The sequence below is a fragment of the Bos indicus genome, chromosome 12 (assembly GCF_029378745.1).
Source record: "Bos indicus isolate NIAB-ARS_2022 breed Sahiwal x Tharparkar chromosome 12, NIAB-ARS_B.indTharparkar_mat_pri_1.0, whole genome shotgun sequence".
NCBI lineage: Eukaryota > Metazoa > Chordata > Mammalia > Artiodactyla > Bovidae > Bos > Bos indicus.
In genome coordinates, this window is record NC_091771.1 from 18,908,611 (window position 1) to 18,935,295 (window position 26,685).

Below are 26,685 nucleotides of genomic sequence, written 5' to 3' on the forward strand. Positions count from 1 at the left end.
AAGCATCAATTCTTCGGCGCTCAGCCTTCTTCACAGTCCAACTCTCACATCCATACATGACTACTGGAAAAACCATAGCCTTGACTAGACGGACCTTTGTTGGCAAAGTAATGTCTCTGCTTTTGAATATGCTATCTAGGTTGATCATAACTTTCCTTCCAAGGAGTAAGCATCTTTTAATTTCATGGCTGCAGTCACCATATGCAGTGATTTTGGAGCCCCCCAAAAATAAAGTCTGATACTGTTTCCACTGTTTCCCCATCTATTTCCCATGAAGTGATGGGACCGGATGCCATGATTTTCGTTTTCTGAATGTTGAGTTTTAAGCCAACTTTTTCACTCTCCTCTTTCACTTTCATCAAGAGGCTTTTTAGCTCTTCTTTGCTTTCTGCCATAAGGGTGGTGTCATCTGTGTATCTGAGATTATTGATATTTCTCCCAGAAATCTTGATTCCAGCCTGTGCTTCATCCAGCCCAGTATTTTGCATGATGTACTCTGTATATAAGTTAAACAACTAGGGTGACAATATAAAGCCCTGACGTACTCCTTTCCCTATTTGGAACCAGTCTGTTGTTCCATGTCCAGTTCTAACTGTTACTTCCTGACCTGCATACAGATTTCTCAAGAAGCAGGTCAGGTGGTCTGGTATTCCATCTGTTTAAGAATCTTCCACAGTTTATTGTGATCCACACAGTCAAAGGCTTTGGCATAGTCAATAAAGCAGAAGTAGATGTTTTTCTGGAACTCCCTTGCTTTTTCTATAATCCAGCGGATGTTGGCAATTTGATCTCTGGTTCCTCTGCTTTTTCTAAATCCAGCTTGAACATCTGGAAGTTCATGGTTCACATACTTTTGAAGCCTGGTTTGGAGAATTTTGAGCATTACTTTACTAGCGTTGAGATGAGTGCAACTGTGTGGTAGTTTGAGCATTCTTTGGCATTTTCTTTCTTAGGGATTGGTATGAAAACTGACCTTTTCCAGTCCTGTGGCCACTGCTGAGCTTTCCAAATTTGCTGGCATATTAAGTGCAACACTTTAACAGCATCATCTTTTAGGATTTGAAATAACTCAACTGGAATGCCATCATGTCCACTAGCTTTGTTTGTAGTGATGCTTCCTAAGGCCCACTTGACTTTACATTCCAGGATGTCTGGTCTAGGTATCTGATCACAACATCATGGTTATCTGGGTCATGAAGATCTTTTTTGTATAGCTCTTCTGTGTATTCTTCCACCTCTCCTTAATATCTTCTGCTAGGTCCTTATCATTTCTGTCCTTTATTGTGCCAATCTTCGCATGAAATGTTCCCTTCAGTTCAGTTCAGTTCAGTCGCTCAGTCATGTCTGACTCTTTGCGACCCCATGAATCGCAGCACACCAGGCCTCCCTGTCTATCACCAACTCCCGGAGTTCACTCAGACTCATGTCCATTGAGTCAGTGACGCCATCCAGACATCTCATCCTCTGTCGTCCCCTTCTCCTCCTGCCCTCAATCCCTCCCAGCATCAGAGTCTTTTCCAATGAGTCAACTCTCCGCATGAGGTGGCCAAAGTACTGGAATTTCAGCTTTAGTATCATTCCTTCCAAAGAAATCCCAGGGCTGATCTCCTTCAGAACAGACTGGTTGGATCTCCTTGTAGTCCTAGGGGGTCTCAAGAGTCTTCTCCAACACCACAGTTCAAAAGCATCAATTCTTCGGCATTCAGCTTTCCTTACAGTCCAATTCTCATATCCATACATGACTACTGGAAAAACCATAGCCTTGACTAGACGGACCTTTGTTGGCAAAGTAATGTCTCTGCTTTTGAATTTGCTATCTAGGTTGGTCATAACTATAACTTTCCTTCCAAGGAGTAAGCATCTTTTAATTTCATGGCTGCAGTCACCATCTGCAGTGATTTTGGAGCCCAAAAAAATAAAGTCTGACACTGTTTCCACTGTTTCCCCATTTATTTGCCATGAAGTGATGGGACCAGATGCCATGATCTTCCTTTTCTGAAGGTTTAGCTTTAAGCCAACTTTTTCACTCTCCACTTTCACTTTCATCAAGAGGCTTTTTAGTTCCTCTTCACTTTCTGCCATAAGGGTGGTGTCATCTGTGTATCTGAAGTTATTGGTATTTCTCCCGGCAATCTTGGTATCTCTAATTTTCTTGAAGAGATCTCTAGAGTTCCCCAGTCTATTGTTTTCCTCTATTTCTTTGCCATGATCACTGAGGAAGGCTTTCTTATCTCTCCTTGCTGTTCTTTGGAACTCTGCATTCAAATCGGTATATCTTTCCTTTTCTATTTTGCCTTTAGCTTCTCTTCTTTTCTCAGCTATTTGTAAGGCCTCCTCGGACAACCATTTTGCCTTTTTGTGTTTTTCTTGATAGAGAGGTCAAAGCCAGGTTGTGATCACCAGATCATATGGCACCATGCGTGCTAAGTCGCTTCAGTCGTATCAGACTCTGCGAGTCCATGGACTGTAGCCTGCCAGGCTCCTCAGTCCATGGGATTCTCCAGGCAAGAATACTGGAGTGGGTTGCCATGTCTTCCTCCAGGGGATCCTCACCACCTAGGGCTTGAATCTGCATCTCCTTGGTCTCCTGCACTGGCAGGCAGGTTCTTTACCACTAGTCACCTGGGAAGCCTCATATGGGCACTATAGCATAGCATAAAGCAGGAAGAGGACTCCTAGCCAGTCCTTCTGGGAAACTGGTAATAGTGCTTCAGATCTAGGTAGCATGGCTCAGCTGCCTCACCCAGAACACTGAACGAAAAGTCAGAGTCTTCGCAGTTCCTGACACACAACAACAAGTCCAGGGCAAAAGTAGGACTGCAAGAGGTTAAGGATGAGCTGATGAAGGCACTAGCATATAACACTGTTTCCAAGCATTTGATAAGGAACAGAAGGAGAGCTTGAAGGGATTTTTGTTGCTTTTTTGTTGTTAACTTTGAACTCTCAGTAGACTGAGTGGGTGGAACAGATAGGAGGAAGATGCAAGATAAGAAGAGGACAATTAATGAGGCAAGAGTCTTAAGCCCACAACAGAAGATGGAATCAAGACTGTAAATGGAAAGTTTAACCCCCACAAAGAATTATATATATCTTTCTAAAATGAAAAAGGAAGAGAAAGTGAGTAAAGAAACTGTCCAGGTAAAGAGGAATGAAGTTACAAAGCACATGACTGCTTCCATTTTCTCAGAAGGACTCAAAATCATCTCAGGAGAGTAAGAGTGAAGCCACAGAATGTGCACTGGAGCAGAGTGAAAAGTGAGGTTACAAAAACACATAAATGTAGTAAGAAGAAAAGCTAAAGGCTGTAATTCACGTACATCCAATTCTACGTGCAATGGTTACCACTTCACTTAAAACTGCACCACAAAAACCATCTAGGCACGAAACATGCTGTGGTGTTCTCCCAGCTTCCAGTTTAAGGACTAACAGAGAATGACGTAAGAAAGAAGTCATGGAACCCTCAGGTATAATGTACAATAGCATCATAACCGACAAAGATGGGCTGAGTGCTATAAAACTAGGGTCAGATGGTGATGAGTCTCGTATTTCTCTGCCCTTCTGTGCTGGAGCCATTTTCTACTTTTTCCACAGTTGATACTTCAATGAAAAGTTCTTGAGTCAGTTACGAACACAATATAGCTTTTAAACAACTCTCAGCCCATGTTTGCTCTTTTTATAAAGTATGTCATCTTCTAATTTTCCAAGTTTTTACAAACTTTCACTTTGCTACAAATTATTGAAATCAGAGCTACATGAAAAATTCTATGTTGGAAAATCATATTATTTCTATTATAAATCTTTAAAAGTACAATTTGTAAGCTGGTGCTCTAGAGCCAAGGAGGAAACAGGATTCAAGGAGAAAACAGGATTTAAAAAGAACACAGAAAGGACAAAGAAAGATAAGGCTGAATGAAGAGAAAGAAAACCTTCCGTTATAAATTACTCAGTTTAAAATGTCAAGGGAAACTTGTCTCAAAGTGTCCCTTTCTATGTTTTGAAGCTTGTTGATAATGGAAAGTCCTTTTAAACAAGATATTTAATTTTCAGATTCCAACAAATCCATTGACAGCAAACAAATACATAGAACTTATAATAAAACATTCATGCTGAATGGAAAAATCTCTATGGAATTGGTTCAGTAACTATAGTTGGATTCCATTTTCTTTATAAAACACATTTTACCATAAATCTAAAGACTTCTAAAACATGATCTAGAACAGGAGAAATAATTACAATCTATTAATAACTACTGACCACATGGAAAAAAAATCTGTACTAAATATAAACACACAACGGTCTCTTGCTTTACAAAGAAAATGTGAACTAATTCTTGTGCCAACTACTAAAAGATGGACAATTTCTCCATTTCAACACAGAATCAAAAATGTAGATGAAAGTTTTCACCTTAGTAAAAGAAGCATAACTGTTATAAGAAACAGAATCTTCCTAAGAAATAGAAGAAAGATTTTTTAAAACATAGACTACCGCCATGCGGTGAGACAAAGTCTCATATGCTGCTGTGCAAAATAAAATCACTAAGAATATTTCTAGGAAGCAATTTTTCAGAATGTTTATGCTCTTTAACACACCATTTCTACTAACAGAAAGCTAGTCTGAGAAAGTAATCAGAAATATGACCAGATATTCAGTGATGTAATACAATGTTATTTATGATAGGAAAGCCTGGAATAGCTACAAAAAAGAAACGGATGAATAAATTCTGCTCTGATACCATTTTATTACAGAATTTAATAGAATGTCAAAATATTTGACATTTGACATGACAAATTGATATGACATTTGACATGACATTTGATATTTGACAAATGACATTCGACATTTTCAAATGTGAAAACATTTGAAAGGCTCATATATTCATATAAGAAAAATATGCTAAATAAAAATTAAATGATAAAATACATGAGTATTTCAAATTCATTTTTTATTGGAATACAACTGTTTGACAATATGGTATTAGTTTCTGCTGCACAATGAAGGGAATCAGCTGTCATATAGTATGGTGGTGGTGGTGGTTTAGTCACTAAGTTGTGTCTGACTCTTGCGACCCCATGGGCTAGAGCCTGCCAGGCTCCTCTGTGCATGGGGTTCTCCAGGCAAGAATACTGGAGTGGGTTGCCATTTCCTTCTCCAGGGGGTCTTCCAGACCCAGGAATTGAACCTGGGACTCCTGCACTGCAGGCAGTTTCTTTACTGATTGCGCTACCAGGGAAACCCATATACATACATCAAATTCACTTTTAATTACATATATACATACAACCTGGAGAAGGAAATGGTAACTGACTCCAACAGTCTTGCTTGGAGAACTCCACGGACAGAGGAGCCTGGTGGGCTGCAGTCCATGGGGTCGCAAAGAATTGGACACAACTTAGTGACTGAACAATAACAACCACAATATACACAGCCATTTGCATGTCCAAGCAGCAGCATACACATATAATTTTTATGCAGATAAAATCAGAAGGAAATACAGTGAAAATTTTAGAGTAATTTTCTTTGTTTTTAGGATTACTTTTTTTTTCTCTCTTCTTTTCTGTAATAATCAGAAGCGAGATGAGGAAGGGAACGTCGTTCGGAAAATGTCACAGTAAGACACATGTTGTACCGCTGTCATAGCTCTAAGTCCTATTACTGACATAAATCGATCTGTGGCAAATGTGACTACCCTGCCAAGTGCAAGAGAAAATATAACTGGAGTGCCAAGGCTAAAAGAAACGCCACTGGCACTAGTTAAATAAGGTACCTATAAGTTGTATACAGCAGATTCAGGCTTGAATTCCTGAATAACATCACCTAATTCTAAAGGAGATCAGTCCCGGGTGTTCTTTAGAAGGAATGATGCTAAAGCTGAAACTCCAGTACTTTGGCCACCTCTTGTGAAGAGTTGACTCATTGGAAAAGACTGATGCTTGGAGGGATTGGGGGCAGGAGGAAAAGGGGACGACAGAGGATGAGATGGCTGGATGGCATCACCGACTCGATGGACCTGAGTTTGAGTGAACTCTGGGAGTTGGCGACGGACAAGGAGGCCTGGTGTGCTGCGATTTATGGGGTCGCAAAGAGTCGGACGCGACTGAGCGACTGAACTGAACTGAACTGAATCCCAAAAGAGGAGCTGTGGCAGCATCCAGTTGGTCTTAAGGGTTTCGATAATTAGTTGCTCAATAAATGTTCTAGTTTAAAAAGAAAAACACTGAGCTTTCTACCATAGCATTTGTAAATAGGAAGTTTCATTTTTTAAAAGTAGCAGCTATATTTTTCTTTAAATAGGCATTAAAAAAAATGTAGGCTCTGATACACATAATGTACACACTCTACACTATTGTATCCTCTGAATATGATACAGTCTGCAGACTCCTGGATTTCCATTATAATCCCATGCTGAGGAAAGTTATGAATGAAAAGGAAAGGAAAAAGCATGCTGTTGTCTTGATGTTCACTTCCTGACTGACTTTAAGGACACTAGAACATAAGTTAATCTAAAGGGAGGGAATTTGTGTGTTTTGTTCACTGCTTTATCCTGCTTTATTCTCAGCAAATATTTGTGAATAAATCTACAACTGATTTTTTTAAAATTACGAATCACTTTCCTGTTCTACTATGTTCTTTGTCTTGAATCAACAAGTAAGACAAGGAGGAAGTGCTGACTTTTATGTGATGAGTTGGGGAACTTACTAAATGAAATTAGTTCTTTTTTTTTTTATCTCCTTACAAAGGGGATGATGCTCTCTCTGTAGAGAAGTTCATCTTTTCTACTTTAGTATTAACTTTCTTGCACAAATTATATCCTGTTATTCTATTAACTCATCTCACAATTTCTTTTATTTTTTTCTGTATCTTTTTTCTTTGTGTATGGCCTTCTATGCACAGTTGACCCTGGAACAAATGGAGGGTTAGGGGTACTAACCACCATGCAGTCAAAAATCTATGTTTAACTTTACAATTAGCTTTCTGTACTTGCAGTAACCACATTTGTGGGTTCAGCCAACCACAGATCATGTAGTACTCTAGTAGGTACTTTTTGAAAAAAATTCACAAGGTCAACTATAGTTTCTTTCTAACTGTGCCTTATATGCTGGGTTTAACACCTTTACTTCTTAGTTTTATTATGGGGTTTATCATTTCTGATATCCTAATTTGTTCTTATTTTAGTGTGCCTGGCCATTTTTATAGTCTGTTACTTTTTATATTTTAGAATCCCTCTTTTCTTTATTAAATATATTTATCTTATATATTGGATACTTCTAATAGCTGAAATATCTGTAGATAAGTTTTAGTTCTGGTTTCTGCTGACTCTAGCTCAAAGTATTTTTATTTTTTCTCTCTTGTTGTGTTTTGTGATTTTAAAAAAAATGTGTATGAGCTTATTTTTTAGAATTTTAACTATGATTATTTGATAACTAGGTTGATAATCCTCACTATGGAGGATTTGTGACAGTTTCTGAAAACTGTCACAGACCCAAGTCTATTATAAATTAAAACTCTCTACTTGTAGAGTTTAAGAGACCATGAAAATAGTATAAAATAAGGCCTCAAATCCAAGTAAATGTGAGCTGGTAACCAGGAATTGCTCCGGAGAAGGCGATGGCACCCCACTCCACTACTCTTGCCTGGAGAATCCCAGGGACAGCGGAGCCTGGTGGGCTGCTGTCTATGGAGTCACACAGAGTCAGACACGACTGAAGTGACTTAGCAGTAGCAACCATGAATTGCTCAGGGAGATTTCAACTCCACCTAGAGTTGTATGCTTCTCCAGGATGGTCTCTGACAGGCCCCCTACACTTTGCAGAATGCAAGGCATTTTCCCCAAGTCTCCATTTTTCTCCACGTACAAGTTTCTATGCCAACAGAAATTGATGGATGCCGCCAAAGTATTCAGTGATTTCATCGCTTGTTTACCTCACAGAATAGACTTGCTTGGTTTCTAGCCCCAGAAAGTTTCCTTTGTTTTCTTATAGGTTCATCCATTTATTTTAAAGGATTTTTTAATATGGAATCTACTCTTTTACATATTTTATGGACGTCTTCTCTATCATGATCTTCCCTGGTGGCTCAGACAGTAAAGAGTCTGCCTGCAATTCAGGAGACCTGGGTTTGATCCCTGGGTCGGGAAGATTCCCCTGGAGAAGGAAATGGCAACCCACTCCAGTATTCTTGCCTGGAAAATCCCATGGGCAGAGGAGCCTGGCAGGCTGCATACAGTCCATGGGGTCACAAAGAGTCGGACACGACTAAGCAACTTCACTTTCTTTTCTCTATCATATTCTCAGAAATGGAAATCTATTTAATACTTCTGCAATTGCTTTGTACAATTTAAATTGGGATATATAATTATTCCTGATAAATCTTGTTTTAGTGTGTTAGGATAGTCTACAAGTCTGTCAAGGGCACCTATAATCTTGACTGAGTTATTATTGGGTTGGCCAAAGAGTTCATTCAGGCTTTTCTGTTAGATGATATGGAGAAACCCAAATGAACTTTTTGGCCAATCTAGTATGTTAGCTTACCTTAGTAGTTTGTATCACCTGCAGCTTTGCTTCAACTTTCTCAGCCTTCACCACAGTCACTGATCAACACAGGTTCTGACAAAAAGAAAAGCTAAAAACTTAATTTAAAAAATCTTTATAGAAATTTTAACAGTTTTTTCTTATTGTTATTAGGTACATAGAATTATAAATTGAATTTTCATCATCACCATAGATCAATAGAAATAAATCAAATCAAAATAGCCTACCCCGATTAACTGGTAGACATTTTAAAAAGTAGTATTGAACCAAATAAAAATATTTCAACATTGGGGGAAATAAGTAGAAATGTGAAAGGGTGGTATGGATGAGAGGAACTCTAATATGGCTGAAATCCCTATCAGCCTTCACCTTACACAGGAGGAAACCACCTTATCTAAACTAGTATTTTCTAAACTACACATCTTCAATATGTACAAAAAGGTTGTGCAAAGCTTAGAAGAGCTCTGAAATATCACAAAGGGAAGCTTTGAAAGGTTTTTTGCTGATAAAAGCACCATGAAAACCCATGACTACTAGATTCTTTTTTCTTTTCTGCTTTGCCATAGCTTTAGTTCATATCTTTCACTAATTTCAGTCATCAATGGCAACTTTTATACAATTTTTCTCTCAATATCCATATGATGGTGTACACGTGTACATGTGTGTATGTTTACATTTTCCCATTAGAAATAAGAGAAAACTTACACTCTCTCCTTTAGTATAATGCTCTTGCATGAAGAACGTATAAACCACTGACTCTGGGTCGGCATCTTTATTTTCTGAGCAGCAACTACAGTTTAAATAGAACATTTAGCTCTTGATATTCTTTCTTCTCAATAGTTGATGCATATATCCTGCAATAATGTAGTAGAAAAAACACAGGCTTTGGAATCACATAGATCTGGGTTTAAATCTCAACATCTCTGATCCTCTTATGAAAATAGTATCACAAATCTCAAAGGACACCTGTTAAGAGTCAAATATATATATATATATATATATATATATATATATATATATATATATAGTGCCTAGCACAAAGCCTGCCTTGTGACCTGCACTCTGTTATGTTAGCTGTCTTTCTGTGTAATTTTGTACTTCATTTCCACTTTGCTCAATATAGCAAAGGACTTTCCAAGCTAAATTTTCTAAGTCACAGCCCTGATAAACTACTGTGGCTCTGTTCAAGAATTAATATTCTGTAACACCACTCCAGTACTCTTGCCTGGAAAATCCCATGGACAGAGGAGCCTGCTGGGCTGCAGTCCATGGGGTCGCTAAGAGTCGGACATGACTGAGCAACTTCACTTTCACTTTTCACTTTCATGCATTGGAGAAGGAAATGGCAACCCAGTCCAGTGTTCTTGCCTGGAGAATCCCAGGGACGGGGGAGCCTGGTGGGCTGCTGTCTATTGGGTCACACAGAGTCGGACACGAATGCCATGACTTAGCAGCAGCAGCAGCAACACTTATTTTGCAACACTTATTTTACCCAACAATAGACATAAAATACTTCAAAAATAGCAATGCAACAACAATTATACTACTGAATATATTCCACTAAGGTACAGTCATCTCTTGTTATCCATGGGGGACTGGTTCCAGCCCAATCTCCTCATGGACAACAAAATCCATGGATGCTTAGATCCCTTATATAAAATGGTATAGTGTTTGCATATATCATATGCACATTACACATATAATTTAAATCATCTCTATATTATTTAACAATGTACATGCTCTATAAATTGGGGCAAATTCAAGTTTTGCTTTTTGGAACTTTCTCGAATTTTTTTTTTCCCGGAACATGCTCGATCTGTGGTTGGTTGACACTGCAGATGCAGAGGGCCAAGGTACAGTTTAGAATTTATGTTCTAAAGTCACTAAAATTAGGGCTTCCCTGGTGGTCCAGTGGTTAAGCATCTGCCTGCTAATGCAGGGGATATCGGTTCAATCCCCGGTCTGGGAAGATCCCACATGCTGTGGGACAACTAATCCCATGAGCTGCAACTACTCAGCTTGCACACCCTAGAGCTCATCTCTGCATCAAGAGAAGCCACTACAATGAGAAGCTTGAGCACCGCAACTAGAGAAAGCCTTTGAGCAGCAACGAAGACCCAGTGCAGCCATAAATAAATTTAAAAGAAAAAGTTACTAAAATTGTTCCTTTTCTTGAGTGGCTACGTCATCAAAATTCTTTATAGTTATGTAAATTTATTTCCTTTTTAGATTTCTCTTTCTACCTCTTTATTTTTGAATATGTAAACATACATGATTCTAAGATCAAAACTATACAAACAAGTTATAGAGAAATCTCTCCATCATTGGCACCATCCCTTCTACTTATAGATTAATCTATAGACTCTTCTGGAGAAGGCAATGGCACCTCACTCCAGTACTCTTGCTTGGAAAATCCCATGGACGGAGGAGCCTGTTAGGCTGCAATCCATGGGGTCGCACAGAGTCGGACTTGACTAAAGTGACTTAGCATAGCATAGCATAGTTAGGCAAGGGTGGTGGTAATTTACTTTTCGATCCTTATAGATCTGTGTGGTTTTCTAAAAGGATATATGGAGAGATTTGGATTTAGAAAGTTACCAGTATCCTACAAAAACCTTGAGCCAGGTTTTCTTTTTTTAATTTTTGAATTATTTTCTTGACTTACTATGTGTGATCAAAATTTTGACTTTTTGTATTCTGGAACCAAGATATTCTTTGTGGTCTAATATAGATTTTTATAACTGTCCTCTGTGCACTTGAGAAGATATATTCTCTACTAATGGATTCAGACTTTGATACAAATCTGTAAGAGCTACCTTATGGATTTTTCTGGTCCACTTAACCTGACTTACGACGAGACACGTGTTAAAGTCTTCTATTATTAGCAGGCTTCTGTTCCTTCTTACATCTCTAGCAGTTTCTACTTTATATCTATTGATGTGTCATTTGGTAAATAGATATTTTTAAAAATCTTTATTGTAAATATAGCCCTTAGCTTTATAAGGGCTATTTTATAATATCCTTCACCTTAATACTTTTTCAATTAAATTCTGCCTTAATACTAAGATGATGAACCCTGCTTTCTAAAAAATTTATATTTGATGTCTTACACTCTTATTATTTTTAAATTATTCATTTACTAACTCCCTTTATTTATGATTTTTACAACTGTATCTTTCATATACAACAATCATTAAGTTGAGCCATACACATTTATTAATACATCTGATATATTTTGCGGTGAGATAATGCTTCGCCTTCTATTCATTTTGTGTGTGTACAGATAAAAATATATAGAATATGTGTTCACATCATTATATGGTCTGTTCTCTTTGCTCTTTTTAGGGTAGGTATTTCTTTTAACATTTAGGGGAGTGTTGTGTATTTTGTTATCAGGGGTTAACTCTATAGTAATAGCTTTATACAATACTCTTCATTTTCCCCCACCCTTTTTAAGACACCCTGCTATTAGCAGTAATAAAATTAGTAACTTCCTCTTCTGCACTTCGTATTGTAACACTTTTATGAGTGCTTCACATCTAAGTACGTATACTTATTTATAACATGTTTCTGCCCATCGGTCAGCGTCAAGCATTATCCTTTTCCTTACAGCTCATTCCTTTGAAGCAAGTGACCACTATTCTACTTTGCAATTCCACTCACCTCCTCCTCCCTTTTTCTGTAGGTTGTAGTATTTTAACATCAGATTATATAACATTTACATACCATCCTATCACTATATTATGATTCCAATCACTATTATGTATGAAATTCTCCAGGATATTCTTCAAGAAGCGATCCTAGGAACAACATTCCTTGAGTTGTTTCATGTTTATAAATGCTTGTTGATGTCCTGAATTCTTAATAGTTTGGTGAGAAATGGAATATTTATTTCCTTGAATTTTAAAAACATGTTGGGCTATTACGGTTTAGTAGCTAAGTTGTGTCCAACTCTTTTGCAACCTCGTGAACTGCAGCCCGCCAGGCTCCTTTGTCAATGGGACTTCCCAGGCAAGAATACTGGAGTGGGTCGCCATTTCCTTTTCCAGGAGATCTTCCCAATCCAGGGATCGAACCTGCATCTCCTGCATTGGCAGGAGGATTCTTTACCATTGAGCTACCACCATGCTTTGTTAACATCTGGCATAAAATGTCACTGCTAAAAAATCTAATCCTATCTGATTTTCTTTCCAAGTTTACTTGGTCTTTTCTCCATGCGTGCAGTCATGGAAGTCAAACTTATGTCTTAACTAATACAAATTTAAGGTTAAGAAGTATGGGCTTTGTCAATACTACCATCGGAGAAGGCGATGGCACCCCACTCCAGTACTCTTGCCTGGAAAATCCCATGGATGGAGGAGCCTGGTAGGCTGCAGTCCATGGGCTCGCGAATAGTCAGATATGACTGAGTGACTTCCCTTTCACTTTTCACTTTCATGCATTGGAGAAGGAAATGGCAGCCCACTCCAGTGTTCTTGCCTGGAGAATCCCAGGGACGGGGGCGCCTGGTGGGCTGCCGTCTATGGGGTCGCACAGAGTTGGACACGACTGAAGCGACTTAGCAGCAGCAGCAGCAATACTACCATGGCATATTAAATGTTAAGAAAAAGAAAAGACCTAAAATAAATCAGGACAGTGGCTGTGATAGTAGAAAATGAAGAAAGCCATTTGGAGGCTGAAGTTACAGATTATAAAATTGGGCAAAAGGGAGACAAAAGAATATTGTTCTAGGGCTCGGCTGCGCGCGCACCGCCCCTCGCACCAGTGCGCGCGCGCGGCCCCGCCCCATTCCCCGCCGGCGCTCGGAGCCCGAGTCCGCGGGAAGATGGTGGCCCCGCTCATCCCCCTTTCCCAGCAGATTCCCGCTGGAAATCCATTATATGAGTCTTACTACAAGCAGGTAGACCCAGCATACACAGGGCGAGTTGGGGCGAGTGAAGCTGCACTTTTTCTAAAGAAGTCTGGACTCTCAGACATAAAAAAAAAAAAAAAAAAAAAGAATATTGTTCTACATCTGAGCCACTGAAAAGCCATTAATCAAGATAGGAACATGAAAGAGGGTGAGTAGTACATAAATTGAATAGATCTAATTGTCAAAAGGCTGTGAGACATGTGTGTTAAGTGCTTAAGAGATAGGGCTCATTTACACAAAAATGAACAGCAGGAACAAGTGAGATTTCAAAGGAAGTAGTATTTCAATTCCCCTATGCTTTTAAAAAAACCCTAAATATATAATAATTTAAACATTTCTTTTAAGTGAAGTATAAATGTACCATGTGTTTACCTCAGAAGCACTTTCAGTAGTTAATGGACATTCTCATGATTCAGACATCCAATCAGTTCCATTGATTAGCTGAAAAGCACAAACTGCGGTAGTCATTTTGATTTTTATACAGGTTTTCTTTTTTCTTTTTTTAAATTGAAATATTTAATTTACAATGATGTGTCTTTTTCTGTCATACAGAAAATTGATTCAGCTATATGTGTATACATTTTTTATATTCTTTTCCAATACAGTTTATATCAGGATATTGAATATAGCTCTTTGAGCTATACAATAGAATGATCTTTATAAGTTTTAAATAATTTTTTATTTTTAGTCACATTGTTTTATTCCCATAATGGACCTTATTGAATATCAGAAAAATAATGGTAAAACACATCAAATTAATGAAGAATACAGAAATATTTCTGAAAATTTCAAAATGTTCCCCCTAAAGTGACATCTACATGGTCAAAACTAATTCCAAAGCCCATCAAAGTATTTCTGGTACTTCAAAATAAATTTTAAAAGGATGGTTATATGCAATTTAGTTACAGAGAGGAAAACCTATCACATTTTAATGTTTTTTTTTTAAATAAAAAAGTGCTTGTATTTTCACTTATATATGGAATCCGAAAAATAAAACAAATGTAACAAGGCAGAAAGAGACTCACAGATAATATACAAAGAACAAACTAGTGGTTACCAAAGAGGAGAGGTATGGGTAAGCGGCAAAACAGGTGAAGGGGATTGAGAGGTACAAACTGCTAAGTATAAAACTAAAAAGTTACAAGAACGTAATGCATAGCACAGAGAATATGAAACTGAGTCCCCCTAAAACTGAGTTCCTCTGCTGAGTTTATGATTAATCTCTCCAACCAGAACTTTATTTCCTTTCTTGTCCCCACCTGTTCCCCTCAAGATTAAGCAGTATCAAAGAAAAGGAGGTACTGAAACAAAGCAGGTTCCTGGGGGCCCTCCTTGGTACAAAAGCCCCCCTCTGTGTTCCCCATTTCTGTGTTTGTAGAAAAAGGCTTTAGTCTTCCAGGCTTTCCCTGAGTTCCAAAGAGCAGGCACAGGCAGTTACTAATTATGAAAATGAGGGAATGCAGAAACAAAGGAAAAGCAGTTAAACTAGAAAAGTAATGACAATAAATCAGTGATAAAGCAGAGTCTTAGTTCCTCCTCAAGGGACAGACATAACAAGCTGACGGCTATCTTTACAGGGAACTAAGCCCCCCGCCCAACTCCCCACGCAGGTGGAGGATGGTGACTACATCCTCAAGCACTAGACCCCAGATGAGCTAGGGCCGGAAGGCTGACGATGGAGACTTCTGAAGCATCACTCTGTTACCTCACTACCAACCAATCAGAAGAAAGTCATGAATTCTGCAGCCCTCACCTTGAAATGCTGTTTTTAAAACCGATCCCCTGAAAACCACCCAGAAGTCTGGCTCTTTTTAACATGAGCTGCCCATACTTCTTATTAGGGCCTGCAATAATCGCTGCACTTTTCTTTACCATGCTGCTGCTGCTGCTAAGTCACTTCAGTCGTGTCCAACTCTGTACAACCCCATAGACAGCAGCCCACCAGGCTCCCCCATCCCTGGGATTCTCCAGGCAAGAGCATTGGAGTGGGTTGCCATTTCCTTCTCCAGTGCATGAAAGGGAAAAGTGAAAGTGAAGTCGCTCAGTCGTGTCTGACTCTTAGCGACCCCACGGACTACAGCCCACCAGGCTCCTCTGTCCATGGGATTTTCCAGGCAAGAGTACTGGAGTGGGGTGCCATTGCCTTCTCTGTTCTTTACCATAGGCACTGTCAATAAACTGGCTTTGCTGTATGGCAGGTGAGCAGACTCACGTTTGGTTCAGTAAAAGATATAGTCAATATTTTATATTAACTTTGTATTAAGTATTATATATAAAAATATTGAATTGCAACGAACACCTGCAACTATATAATATTTAAGTCAACTCTAATAATAATATAAAAGAAATGCTTATCATCACTCTAAAACCTTCACACATAAAACCTTCTGGCATTTTTAAGTACCAAATGCAAGAATTCCAAACAGGTTCTGAAAACAATTTTTATTGACTTTTTAAAATGCCGTGTTAGATTCTAATCCACATTCAGTCACAAAACATATTTAAAAGGTGTCATCAAATTTTCTTTTATAAACTATGTATCACTTGATAATGGGAAAAAATCTAAATTTGTATATATGCTGCTGCTACTGCTACTGATAAGTGGTTTCAGTCGTGTCCGACTCTGTGCGACCCCATAGACACAGCCCACCAGGCTCCCCCGTCCCTGAGATTCTCCAGGCAAGAACACTGGAGTGGGTTGCCATTTCCTTCTCCAATGCATGAAAGTGAAGTCACTCAGTCGTGTCCCACTCTTAGCAATCCCATGAACTGCAGCCTACCAGGCTCTTCCGTCCATGGGATTTTCCAGGCAAGAGTATTGGAGTGGGTTGCCATTGCCTTCTCATTTGTATATGGGACTGCGTTAAAAAATAACCTCTAACATCAAAGTTAAATCACTTTTACTTAACATCACTTGACATTGTTCACGCAAAAGTGTTATTTTAAAACATTTCTATGGATCTTCAGATTATATATTATGAAATCTAGAGAAGTATATTCTTCAAACAAAAGTCTGCAGATACTCACCAAATTTGTTATTTTAAAATTACTTATATACAGAACATATTTATGCACTATAGTAAATGTAAACACAGTATTTTGACTTTAAGTTGTGTTAAAAAGAAAAATAGAAGAGTAATAAATTTTCTTCAGCAGAAGAGACTGAAAGCAATAAGTTTGGCATCATTTACTGAGACTGGATACTTTCAAGAAAAAAATGGCAAATAGAGCATTATTACTTAAAAGGTTCATTTTCATTATCTCTACTGTAGGATCTCAAAAACAGACCTCAGAAAAAAAGGATTATGAACCTGTCCTTAGTATTATTCTAACGTATAAATTGGAAAAGAAAAACAAACTGAAGGTCAAGTTTTCTGGAAAGCAGACTAAAAAGTTATTTTTTAGTTAGGCTAAAGAAAAGAAAATGGACAGGAGTTTGAGTAAACTCAATGGACATGAGTTTGAGTGAACTCTGGGAGTTGGTGATGGACAGGAAGGTCTGACGTGCTGCAGTCCATGGGGTCACACAGTCAGACACGACTGAGTGACTGAACTGAACTGAAAAAAAAAAGTATATCCATACCTCCCAATTGCTGTATTTTTTAATTCATTCATTCAACAATTTTTGAATATATGCCAAGAACTATTACCATGTTATCATTATCCAAAGGCTTTCACAAACATTTACTGAGCATCTACTTTGTTACTGGTGTTTGTTAGCCACTAGTCCCTTTGATAGCCTATATAGTTCTCCAGAGCCAAGGACTGGTTCCAAAACTCCCCACAGATACCAAAATTCCTTAGGCACCTAGTACCTAAGCCATCAACTCCATAATAAATTACTGATACTTGAACTCTTATAACTTAAGTTTTTAAGATTCATGGATAAAAAGTAAAATTTTTAAAGAAAATTAATTTTCAATTGTTTATTTTACATTTTACTGCTGTTCTCCTTGATACTCCTGCCACAAAATACAAGGCACTGTTGACTTGATTGGGTTACCAGTTAGCCTTGATAAATGATTTCTAAACTCAAGGCAGTATCTTCGCTTCTTCTCAGTATCAAAACTGCTAACGTTAATAATAAAATACTAGCCTTTTAGGTTTTCGGATCTGAGATAATTTCCCCCTCAAATGAATAACCAAGCAAGCTTTCTACTTTGATTTTTAAAAATAATAAAGAGGAGAAGGAGGTAATTCCTGCCTCTGTCCTCCCATCTCATAGAGCTTGGGAGTTAAAAATGCTTTCTTTTACACAAACCTCTACCTACCCAGGACGAAGCCACCAAGCATGCCAAAGCTAACCCTGAGATTCCCAAATCTTCAGCAGATCGTAATCAGGAAAACCAAGATTTGACAAAATTCTTCCTTCGCTTTCTGTTTCTGCAAAGGCCATCCACATTCTAGCTTTAAAAAAAACAACCACTGCAGGAGTGCCGGCTGTACACTAATGAATAAAACTGCCCTAACGCAGAAGCTGGGGCTCACGGCTTCCAAAGGATGGCCTTAGAGGTTAAGCAAAACACATGAGTTGTTTAGAGGGAGCAAAACACTCCCTCGCAAACGACATCAAACGAAGACGTCTCTTTCGACTCGTAAAGATAGTCGTATCTCCCTCTCTCCTCTTCCATCACCAGTCTTGTTCCTTTCTCAATCAGGCAGTCCATCAGACAACCTTCCTTGTCAGTATAGAGGGTTGACTGTCAGAATGTTTCGCAGACAACGATTACTAGAATAGTTCCCTGGAACCCAAGGGATCACTGCTAAAGCATCAGAGTCCACGCCAAGCCCTGACAATAACAAACCAAAGCCTGTGATCCTAATCACCTCCATCATTTATCTCTCTTTCCAGTCAAGGCTGAGACTCAGACCAGGAAAACCTTTCCCTTTCAGGGAGGTAAGAAGCTTCCAGGTCTGTTTCCTAAGGCCCCTACTTTCCTCCACTGCTTCTTCAGGACAGCTCTACAGCTTGAACCGCTGAGGAAGGTTCCAAAGGCCCAGCAGCCCAATCCCAGCCACACACAAGATGGCAGCCAAACACCTACCAGAGGAAACAGACACCACCACTCCAGCGATGCCGGCCTCTCGACTGTGGATATCCGCATTGGTCCAGTCGGAGAGCGCGAGACAACCCGAGAACTCTGACAGCCAATCGGAAGGCGGCGCGCTGAAGCGCCGCCGCGTTGCAGGCTGTACGTGCTCGGAACCTCTAAGGCGTTGCAGGCTGTACGCGCTCGGAATCCGGTGGGGGTGTGCAGCCAATGAGCTAGGGGCTGGGAAGTGGGAGCGGTCGATGTCCTACTCCTCCCATTTTGGGTTCAAGGACCTTAGAAATATGGGCGGTCCTCCATACCCAGCTGAGGCGAGGCGGGACTGTTGGCTGAGGTGAGGTCTAGTAAACGGTGAAGTACTTCCCGGCCAGGGGGCACCTGAGGCCGCGGGTTCTCGGCGGCGTGGAGTGGGAGAGGAGTCCGACGCGCGGGGAACTCAGCCTCGCCAGCGTGGCGGGCGGAGCGCAGCTTTCGACTGTCGCGGGCTGCGTGGAAAGCGTTAGCTGAGCTAATGTAACTGCCGTGGGTGGCCCTCCCGAAGGCTCTTTCGGTCCAGGACCAGGGAACGCGGCGGAACTCTCTGCCGCCTGGATCCCAGCCCTTGGGACCCCCCTTCTCCCTTTGACGCGTGTTCAGTCCCGAGCTGAAGAGGGGGACCGCGGGCGCCCTGAGTTCTCACCCCCCGCATTTCAGTCTCTTGTCATCCGGTTGCACACATTCTTGAGAGGTGATTTCTAAAGCAGCTGGGAACCTGAAGCTGTAATGGGGGCTGCGGAAAATGAACTGCAGCCCAAAATCCAGAAGCAGAACTTGGTGGTTTAACCACTGACCCATTTCACAGGTAAGACTACAGAAACGCTGAATAAATAAAATCGTTTCCCCAAGATCACGGAGTTGAGAGCAGATGCTCAGAGCTCCTCTCATTAACCACAACCCAATAGGTAGTTATCCCCAATAGGTAGGAAATAAAATAAACAATACGTAATTGTGCTCATCAGCAAGTGAAATCCTGCAGTGAGTTAAGAATGAGGCGGTAGATTAAAAGGATCAAAAACGGGCTCAGAAAGCAGGCCGCTTGGTTCCTTAGTTTGTCTTTGCCATGTACAGTGTAACATGCTTTAGCCTCTTTGTGAGAAAAACCAGGCATGCTGCAGTTTGTCCCTCGTGAGGTTACGCAGGTTAGTAAGAACACGGGAAGTGTTTAGAGGCCTGCCTGACACATGGTTTATACTCAATAAATGTTCATTACTGTCATCACTGTTAAAACATAACAGAAGAAATGGTCACAGTTTCACAAAAGCCTATTGGTGAAAACGAACCATAAATCGAAGCGAAACACTATTTTCCTGCCAAAATGAAAAAGAAGGGAAAATATGAACAAATTTTTAAATACTGTTACAATCTAAAGTTAAATTGGTAGTCTCTGGATGATGAGATTATGAAAGATTTAAATTTTCTTCTCTATGCTTTACAATATTCTGCAGATTTACTGAAGAAAACCTTTTTTGTGATTACTAACATAATTGGCCTTTTTCACATCCTCTTTTTTTACGATGTTTCTATTCCTATCTTTTGTATTTTGTATTTTTCCATTTTTCTTTTTAAATGAGGTTAGCCCCAAGTTTTCTTTGTTCTGTTTTCTTTTTCATACTGTACTTTTACATTTTTTAAAATTTTTATTGGAGGATAGTTGCTTTACAATGTGTCACCTTTATATTTTTAATGCAATTCATACATTTAGTTCGTATTGATATCCTCTCTACAAAGAACTTAGTATGATTTACTTTACTTTCTGTAATCTTACAATCCCCTTCCGTCCCTCCTCCAAAAAAAACCGTTTCCTGTGGTTTTATTTTCTAGCATTATTTCATTTGTCATTAAAACCCACTTTAAATCTGTTTTTAATCTAGCATTAATGTGTTTTATTTACGTATTTGCTCACTTTTGTTTCTTTTACTTCAGTACTTCTAGGTTAGTTTTTATTAATGAAGTACTTCTTCATTTCTTTCAGAGTCTCTGAATGGCTCTTTGAGTGTCTGTAAGAGTCTTTTTTTGTTTTTAAACTCTTGCTATTGAAACATAAGGTGGCTGGAATAGTATTCTGGATTCAGACTTATTTTCCCTTAACATTTTGCATCGACATTTCTGATGAGAAGTCTGATTACCAGTTTGATAAACGTTCATTTTAAATCATCTAGATTTTCTGAAAGTTTCTGAGGCTTTGTCTTTATTCTTGATGTTCTGAAGTTTACCCATGGTTTGTCTAGTGGTTTGTATTGATAAGTTTATTTTGTTACTCAGTGGACCATTAGTGGCCTATGTGTTTTCCAGTTATAAGAATTTTTTGATCATTATTGCCTTGTCTTCTTTCTACTTACCCCCCCCCCCCTTTTTTTTTGCCAGTTCTTTGCTCTGTATTCTGAGTGAGTTACTCAACTTTGTCTCCTAGCTTACTAACTGGCTCTTCATCTGAATCTGTTACTGTGACTGTTAATTATTGAGTTTATTTAACAACTACTTTTATATCCAAGATATCCAGTTAATTATTTTTCGGAATTGTATGTTATTTCTTTAGCTCTTTTATATTAAATACAATAATATTTGTTTTAAAATTATTTTCAGGATGCTCCGTTAATTCTCTTTAATTCAATTCAATTCATCAGTTTGGTGGGCTTGTTAAGTCTCTTCCATGGTGTAACTTTTTTCAGATGTTTGATGACTCTTGGTTGTATATACTCATCTCCTGTGAGAGAATCTGCTCTTTATTTTGCCATGGTACGTTTGTGGTTGGCATTATCTTTGCAACTTCCCATCTGTTTCCTTTCCACAGAGAGGTCCCACAGACTCAGTCTATAGATAATTTCCTTTTTATTTTCAGCATGATTCTATATTTTTAATTAAAAAATTAAGATTTCTGTGAATTCGGTGTGGGAGTAGGAGAAGAATTTACCATGTGTTGACTAACATCCTGAGACTAAAAGTGCTGACCTCTTTTTGACCTTTAGTTCTGCCTCTAAGTGTGTATCTTAAGGAAATAATCAGGGATAGCCATAAAGTATATTCCATCATTATTTACTGTATTGGAAAAATAGAAATAATCTAAATGTCTGATATAGAAGTTTACTTAATAACTTACTACATTTTAATTATTAAAATTCTTTAGTATGATTTAACTTAATGGATTATTGACCAAAGTATATTGTACAATCACTTAAAAGGTCATATTATAGGAAAACATTAATGATGAGAGAAAGTGCAAGATATATTATCAATGAAAATTATAAAAATTTATATATACTAAAATTCAAATTTTGTTTTTAAAGTATATATACGGAAAGAATAATAATAACTGTTAGCATTTATTGAGTCCTTTGTAATGTGCCAGGTATTATTCTAAGGGATTAAGTCAGCCTCACAACAGTCTTTTGAAGTAATTAACATTATTAGCCCCGTTTAAAAGTTTTTAAAGGTTTATGAAATGGAGATAGTTTATGTTAATTAACATATATTTTAAATAGGTAGTTTTGAATTTTTCTATAATATTTGTAATGTTGATATTTTGCATGTTTTTCCAGTTAATATGTATTCTTTTTTCATGATTCATGCTATTTTAAAAGATAGAGCTATTGTTACAACAGCCCTTTTTTTCTGATATATTTTATTATTTTCAAATATGCCATTTACCATTCCTTATTGTTTCCTTACAGAATGTTTCATGTATTCATGGACCAAAAGATGGAGTTGATTTTTGTTTTTAAAAAGATACTGTTGATGATCTGATACAACTGTATGTATTCACTTGATAAGGATTCATGGAGTGATCATTAAGTTGGACTAGTAATCATTTCTGAAAGTTTCTTCAAGCACTGTTTAAAATTCAGGTGTCAAAGAATATTCGGCTTAAAACAGTATAATATATTTTCTTTGAGTACTGCAAATTTCAGAGACCACAGTTGGATTCCAGTTATATTCTACAATCAAAGTGATTCAGTTCTTTGATAAAGTTAATTTCAAAGAATTTGATGTTTGTTAGCAGCGCCAAAAGATGGGAGAAAAAAATGGTAGGTTGAAAAACCATTGTTAAACTATGTTTAAAAGTATATAGACTACTTAATGAAGTTGAATTGTCGAATTTTCAAGTTTTTTCATTGCACGTGACTTTCCTGAATTACAATTAAGGATTTATTCTCGTGGAACAACAGTTTGGACTTTATAATTAATTATGTATCTGTAATGCTTAGTCAGTACTTTAATGTACTTTAAAAACTATACTTTATTTTTTTAGAAAACTTTAAACTTTACAGAAAAATTGAAAGGCTGGTACAGAGTTCCCTGCACCCAGTTCTGCCTATGATTAAAATCTAACATTTGGCTGATAACATTTGTTACAGTTATTGTTACTGACACATTATTGTTAACTAAAGTTCATAGTTTATTCTTATTTCCTTACATGATGTCTATTTCTATTCCAGGGTCCCATTCAGGATACCACATTACATTTACTTGTCATGTTTCCTTAGGGTCCTCTTGGATACAACAGTTTCTCAGACATATTGTTTTTGTAAGATTTTGTATCCAAGTGTTTTATAAGATGCCCCTCTATCAGAATTATTGAGTGATATTTCTTTTTCTCATGATTAGACCTGGGGTTGTTTTATTTGGGGGAGAAAGACCATAGAGGTAAAGTGTCATTTTTTACCACATAATGTCAAGGGTGCATGTTATCAACATGATTTCTCACCTGTTGATATTGAGCCTGGCTGACATCATGTTCAGTGATTTCTCCACTGTAAATTACTGCTCTCTTTTTCCTTCCATTTCCCTACTTACTTTTTGACAGGAAATCACTATGTACAGCCCATACTTAAGGAGTGGAAAGTCATACTCCTCCTCTTTGAGAGCAGGATACTCACACTATTATTCAAAATTCTTCTGCAAGAGAGATTGGTCTCCTCTCCCCAATTTATGTATTTATTCAGTCATGTATTTATATCAGTATAGATTCTTGGATACATATTTTATATTTGGGGTTATAATCCAGTACTTTTTTATTTTGTTATTCAGATTATCCCAGGATTGGGCATTGGAGCTCTTTCAGTCAGGCTCCTCCCCCTTTGACATACCCCATCAGTGCAGTTGGTTTTTGTTTTGTTCTTTGTTTTTGGTTTTTAGCACTTTCTTATTTTCTGGTACTAAAAGATGCTCCAAGTTGATCTCATATATTTCCTGCCATCTTCCTAGAATGAGCTGTTTCTTGAATGAGCCTACCTGGTTCCTTTTATTGGAGGATGGTATTACAAACCAAGATCTGGGCAGTAGGTGTGTTTGTTGCTCTTGGGGTATCTTGATTATAGGCCCTCTCAACTGACAGAGCAAGATATATATAAATTGTATTTGCACGTATCTATAAATATTTCTGTATGTAACCATCTCTAACTATACTAAGTTAAACATGAGTTTATACTGATGTTTCTGGCTCTAATCCATTACCACATGGGTATGCTAACCTAGTCTCCTTGCTTATCCGTAAATTCCCATTATCTGTTATCCACTTGTTTATTTGCTTAATTCCCATATATATGTATAGCAGTATCAGAAGTATATACTGATTCCGAGGTCGGAAACCTCAGTGCTTGTGCAAGTTCCTTTTGCCGGTAGTTTTAGAGTCCACTTATTTCCAAAGTTGTTTCAATCAGCATCTTTTCCACCCAGCCCTTCAGCAGAGTTGTGTATACATGCCTTCCTGGGATCCCTGACCTCTTAAATGATATTGCATACATTAAGCTTCCCTCGTTGTGCTTTCAAGTACTGTGGGTTTTGATGAATGCATAATGTCATGTATACACCGTTACAGTAGCGTACAGAATGGTTTCACTACCCTTTAACATGTGTGTAATAGGTGAATTGTTACAAAGATTGTAGTACCTAATTCACTGGACAGTTATTTAGACCAGTGGTTTCAAGCCTTCTTTTGGTTTCAGGACTACTTTATACTCTTAAAAGTATTTAAAACCCTCAGTAGCTTTTGTTTATGTGGTTCATATCTGTTCATATTTACTATATTAAGAAATTGAGAAGCTTCAAAAATGGTAATTGACCTATGTTTTTAAAATAATAAACCCAACATGTTAATATAAATTACGTGAGAGAGAACTATTTTCTGAAACAAAAAAATCAGTGAGAAAACCACTGTTTTTTATTTTTACAAATCTCTTTGATAGTTGGCTTAATAGAAGAGAGATTCTCATATCTGCTTCTGCCTTCAGTCTGTTGTGATATGAGGCTTTGGGGTAAATATATAAAGAAAACGAAGCTTCACACAGACAAGTTTTTAATAGCCTCTCAGATGATGATGGAAATTTTTATTTGATACAACTACAAAACTCAACAAGTAGTCATTCCTTCAAGGTTAGTTATAGTGTGGAATCTGAATTCCTATCAGTGAGCTTTCTTTACACTGTTACACTAAAATCCATGGATTTGTCTTGCACTTTGAATGGGTCTCTTACACATGTATGATTTTATAACATCATGCATTAGCCACTTGGAAAGCATTGGTGCAATGAATTATGCAGATTTTTCCAAATGTTGACACATTTAATCACAATATTTTAAAATTACATTTCTTAATATTGCTATCAATCATCAAAAATTGATGAATCAGTGAGAACCTTTCAAACTTATGGCAGATACAAGTTTTCTAAATTTTCAATTTTAATTTGGTAGCTTGAATTTTATCATTAGCAATGACTGCCATTACTTTTGTACTTCAAGTTTGAGAAAATGTGTACCAAACACCCAGTCAGAAAACCATAATTTTTATTAGTGTTTCTTTTAAGTAAAAATGGTTTTCCATGGTCATGAGAAATGCTGGGCTGGAGGAAGCACAAGCTGGAATCAAGATTGCCGGGAGAAATATCAATAACCTCAGATCTGCAGATGACACCACCCTTATGGCAGAAAGTGAAGAACTAAAGAGCCTATTGATGAAAGTGAAAGAAGAGAGTGAAAAAGTTGGCTTAAAGCTCAACATTCAGAAAACGAAGATCATGGCATCTGGTCCCATCACTTCATGGCAAATAGATGGGGAATCAGTGGCTGACTTTGCTTTTCTGGGCTCCAAAATCACTGCAGATGGTGATTGCAGCCATAAAATTAAAAGACACTTGCTCCTTGGAAGGAAAGTTATGACCAACCTAGACAGCATATTAAAAAGCAGAGACATTACTTTGCCAACAAAGGTCCACCTAGTCAAGGCTATGGTTTTTCCAGTGGTCATGTATGGATGTGAGAGTTGGACTATAAAGAAAGCTGAGCACCGAAGAATTGATGCTTTTGAACTGTGGTGTTGGAGAAGACTCTTGAGAGTCCCTTGGACTGCAAGGAGATCCAACCAGTCCATCCTAAAGGAGATCAGTCCTGGGTGTTCCTTGGAAGGACTGATGTTGAAGCTGAAACTCCAATATTTTGGCCACCTGATGTGAAGAGCCGACTCATTTGAAAAGACCCTGATGCTGGGAAAGATTGAGGGCAGGAGGAGAAGGGGACAACAGAGGATGAGATGGTTGGATGGCATCACTGACTCAACGGACATGGGTTTGGGTGAACTCTGGGAGTTGGTGATGGACAGGGAGGCCCTGCGTGCTGCGATTCACGGGGTCGCAAAGAGTCGGACACGACTGAGTGACTGATCTGATCTGATCTGATCTGATCAAGGACCCTGAGTGAAGTTGGTGGTAAACAATACAATGGCTTACTGGTAGTTTGGTGCAACTGCCTTGATTCACACTAAGGCTCCAGCACTTTTATTCACCAGAGCTTTTGAACCATCAGCTAATGTCAGTATAGGGAAGAAAAAGGCAAATAATGTATTACTATTAAAATAGTTTGACCTAGTGTATTGTCTGAAAGGATTTGTGCTATGCTGTGCTTAGTCGCTCAGTCATGTCCCGACTCTTTTGACCCATGGACTATAGTCTGCCAGGCTTCTCTATTCATGGGGATTCTCTAGGCAAGAATACTGGAGTGGGTTGCCATTCCCTTCTCCAAGGGATCTTCCCCACCCAGGGATCAAACCCAGGTGTCCCACATCACAGGTGGATTCTTTACCATCTGAGCCACCAAGGAAGCCCCAATATCCAAGAATTCATAAACTATTCTTTGCTAATAACAGGCTCGAAGGTGTCTTAGAGAT

General features: G+C 38.3%; 2 protein-coding genes across 19 annotated transcripts in view; one reads left to right on the forward strand and one right to left on the reverse strand.

The window, feature by feature from the left end:
* The window catches only part of CAB39L (calcium binding protein 39 like), a 93,176-nt gene extending 74,558 nt beyond the window's left edge, over nt 1–18,618 (reverse strand). For 3 of the 4 annotated variants that reach the window (XM_019971307.2, XM_070800115.1, XM_019971305.2), the window contains exons 1-3: nt 18,486–18,618; nt 9,234–9,382; nt 8,529–8,603 (exon numbers count right to left, since the gene is read on the reverse strand). The gene's annotated coding sequence lies outside the window, so the exon portion shown is untranslated. Of the gene's footprint in view, nt 1–8,528; nt 8,604–9,233; nt 9,383–13,812; nt 13,831–18,485 lie in introns of those variants that run through there. The other variant, XM_019971306.2, reaches the window with a different exon arrangement.
* An 84-nt stretch (nt 18,619–18,702) lies between these two features.
* Nucleotides 18,703–26,685, forward strand: part of SETDB2 (SET domain bifurcated histone lysine methyltransferase 2) — a 77,212-nt gene continuing 69,229 nt past the window's right edge. For 12 of the 15 annotated variants that reach the window (XR_011569701.1, XR_011569694.1, XR_011569697.1 and 9 more), the window contains exons 1-2: nt 18,731–19,332; nt 22,199–22,552. Coding sequence is in view for 6 of the 15 variants with exons in the window: in XM_070800105.1 (XP_070656206.1) it covers nt 22,537–22,552 (16 nt within the window). In the remaining 9 variants the exon portion in view is untranslated. Of the gene's footprint in view, nt 19,333–21,113; nt 21,267–22,198; nt 22,553–26,685 lie in introns of all 15 variants that reach the window. The other 3 variants (XR_011569695.1, XR_011569696.1, XR_011569702.1) reach the window with 3 other exon arrangements.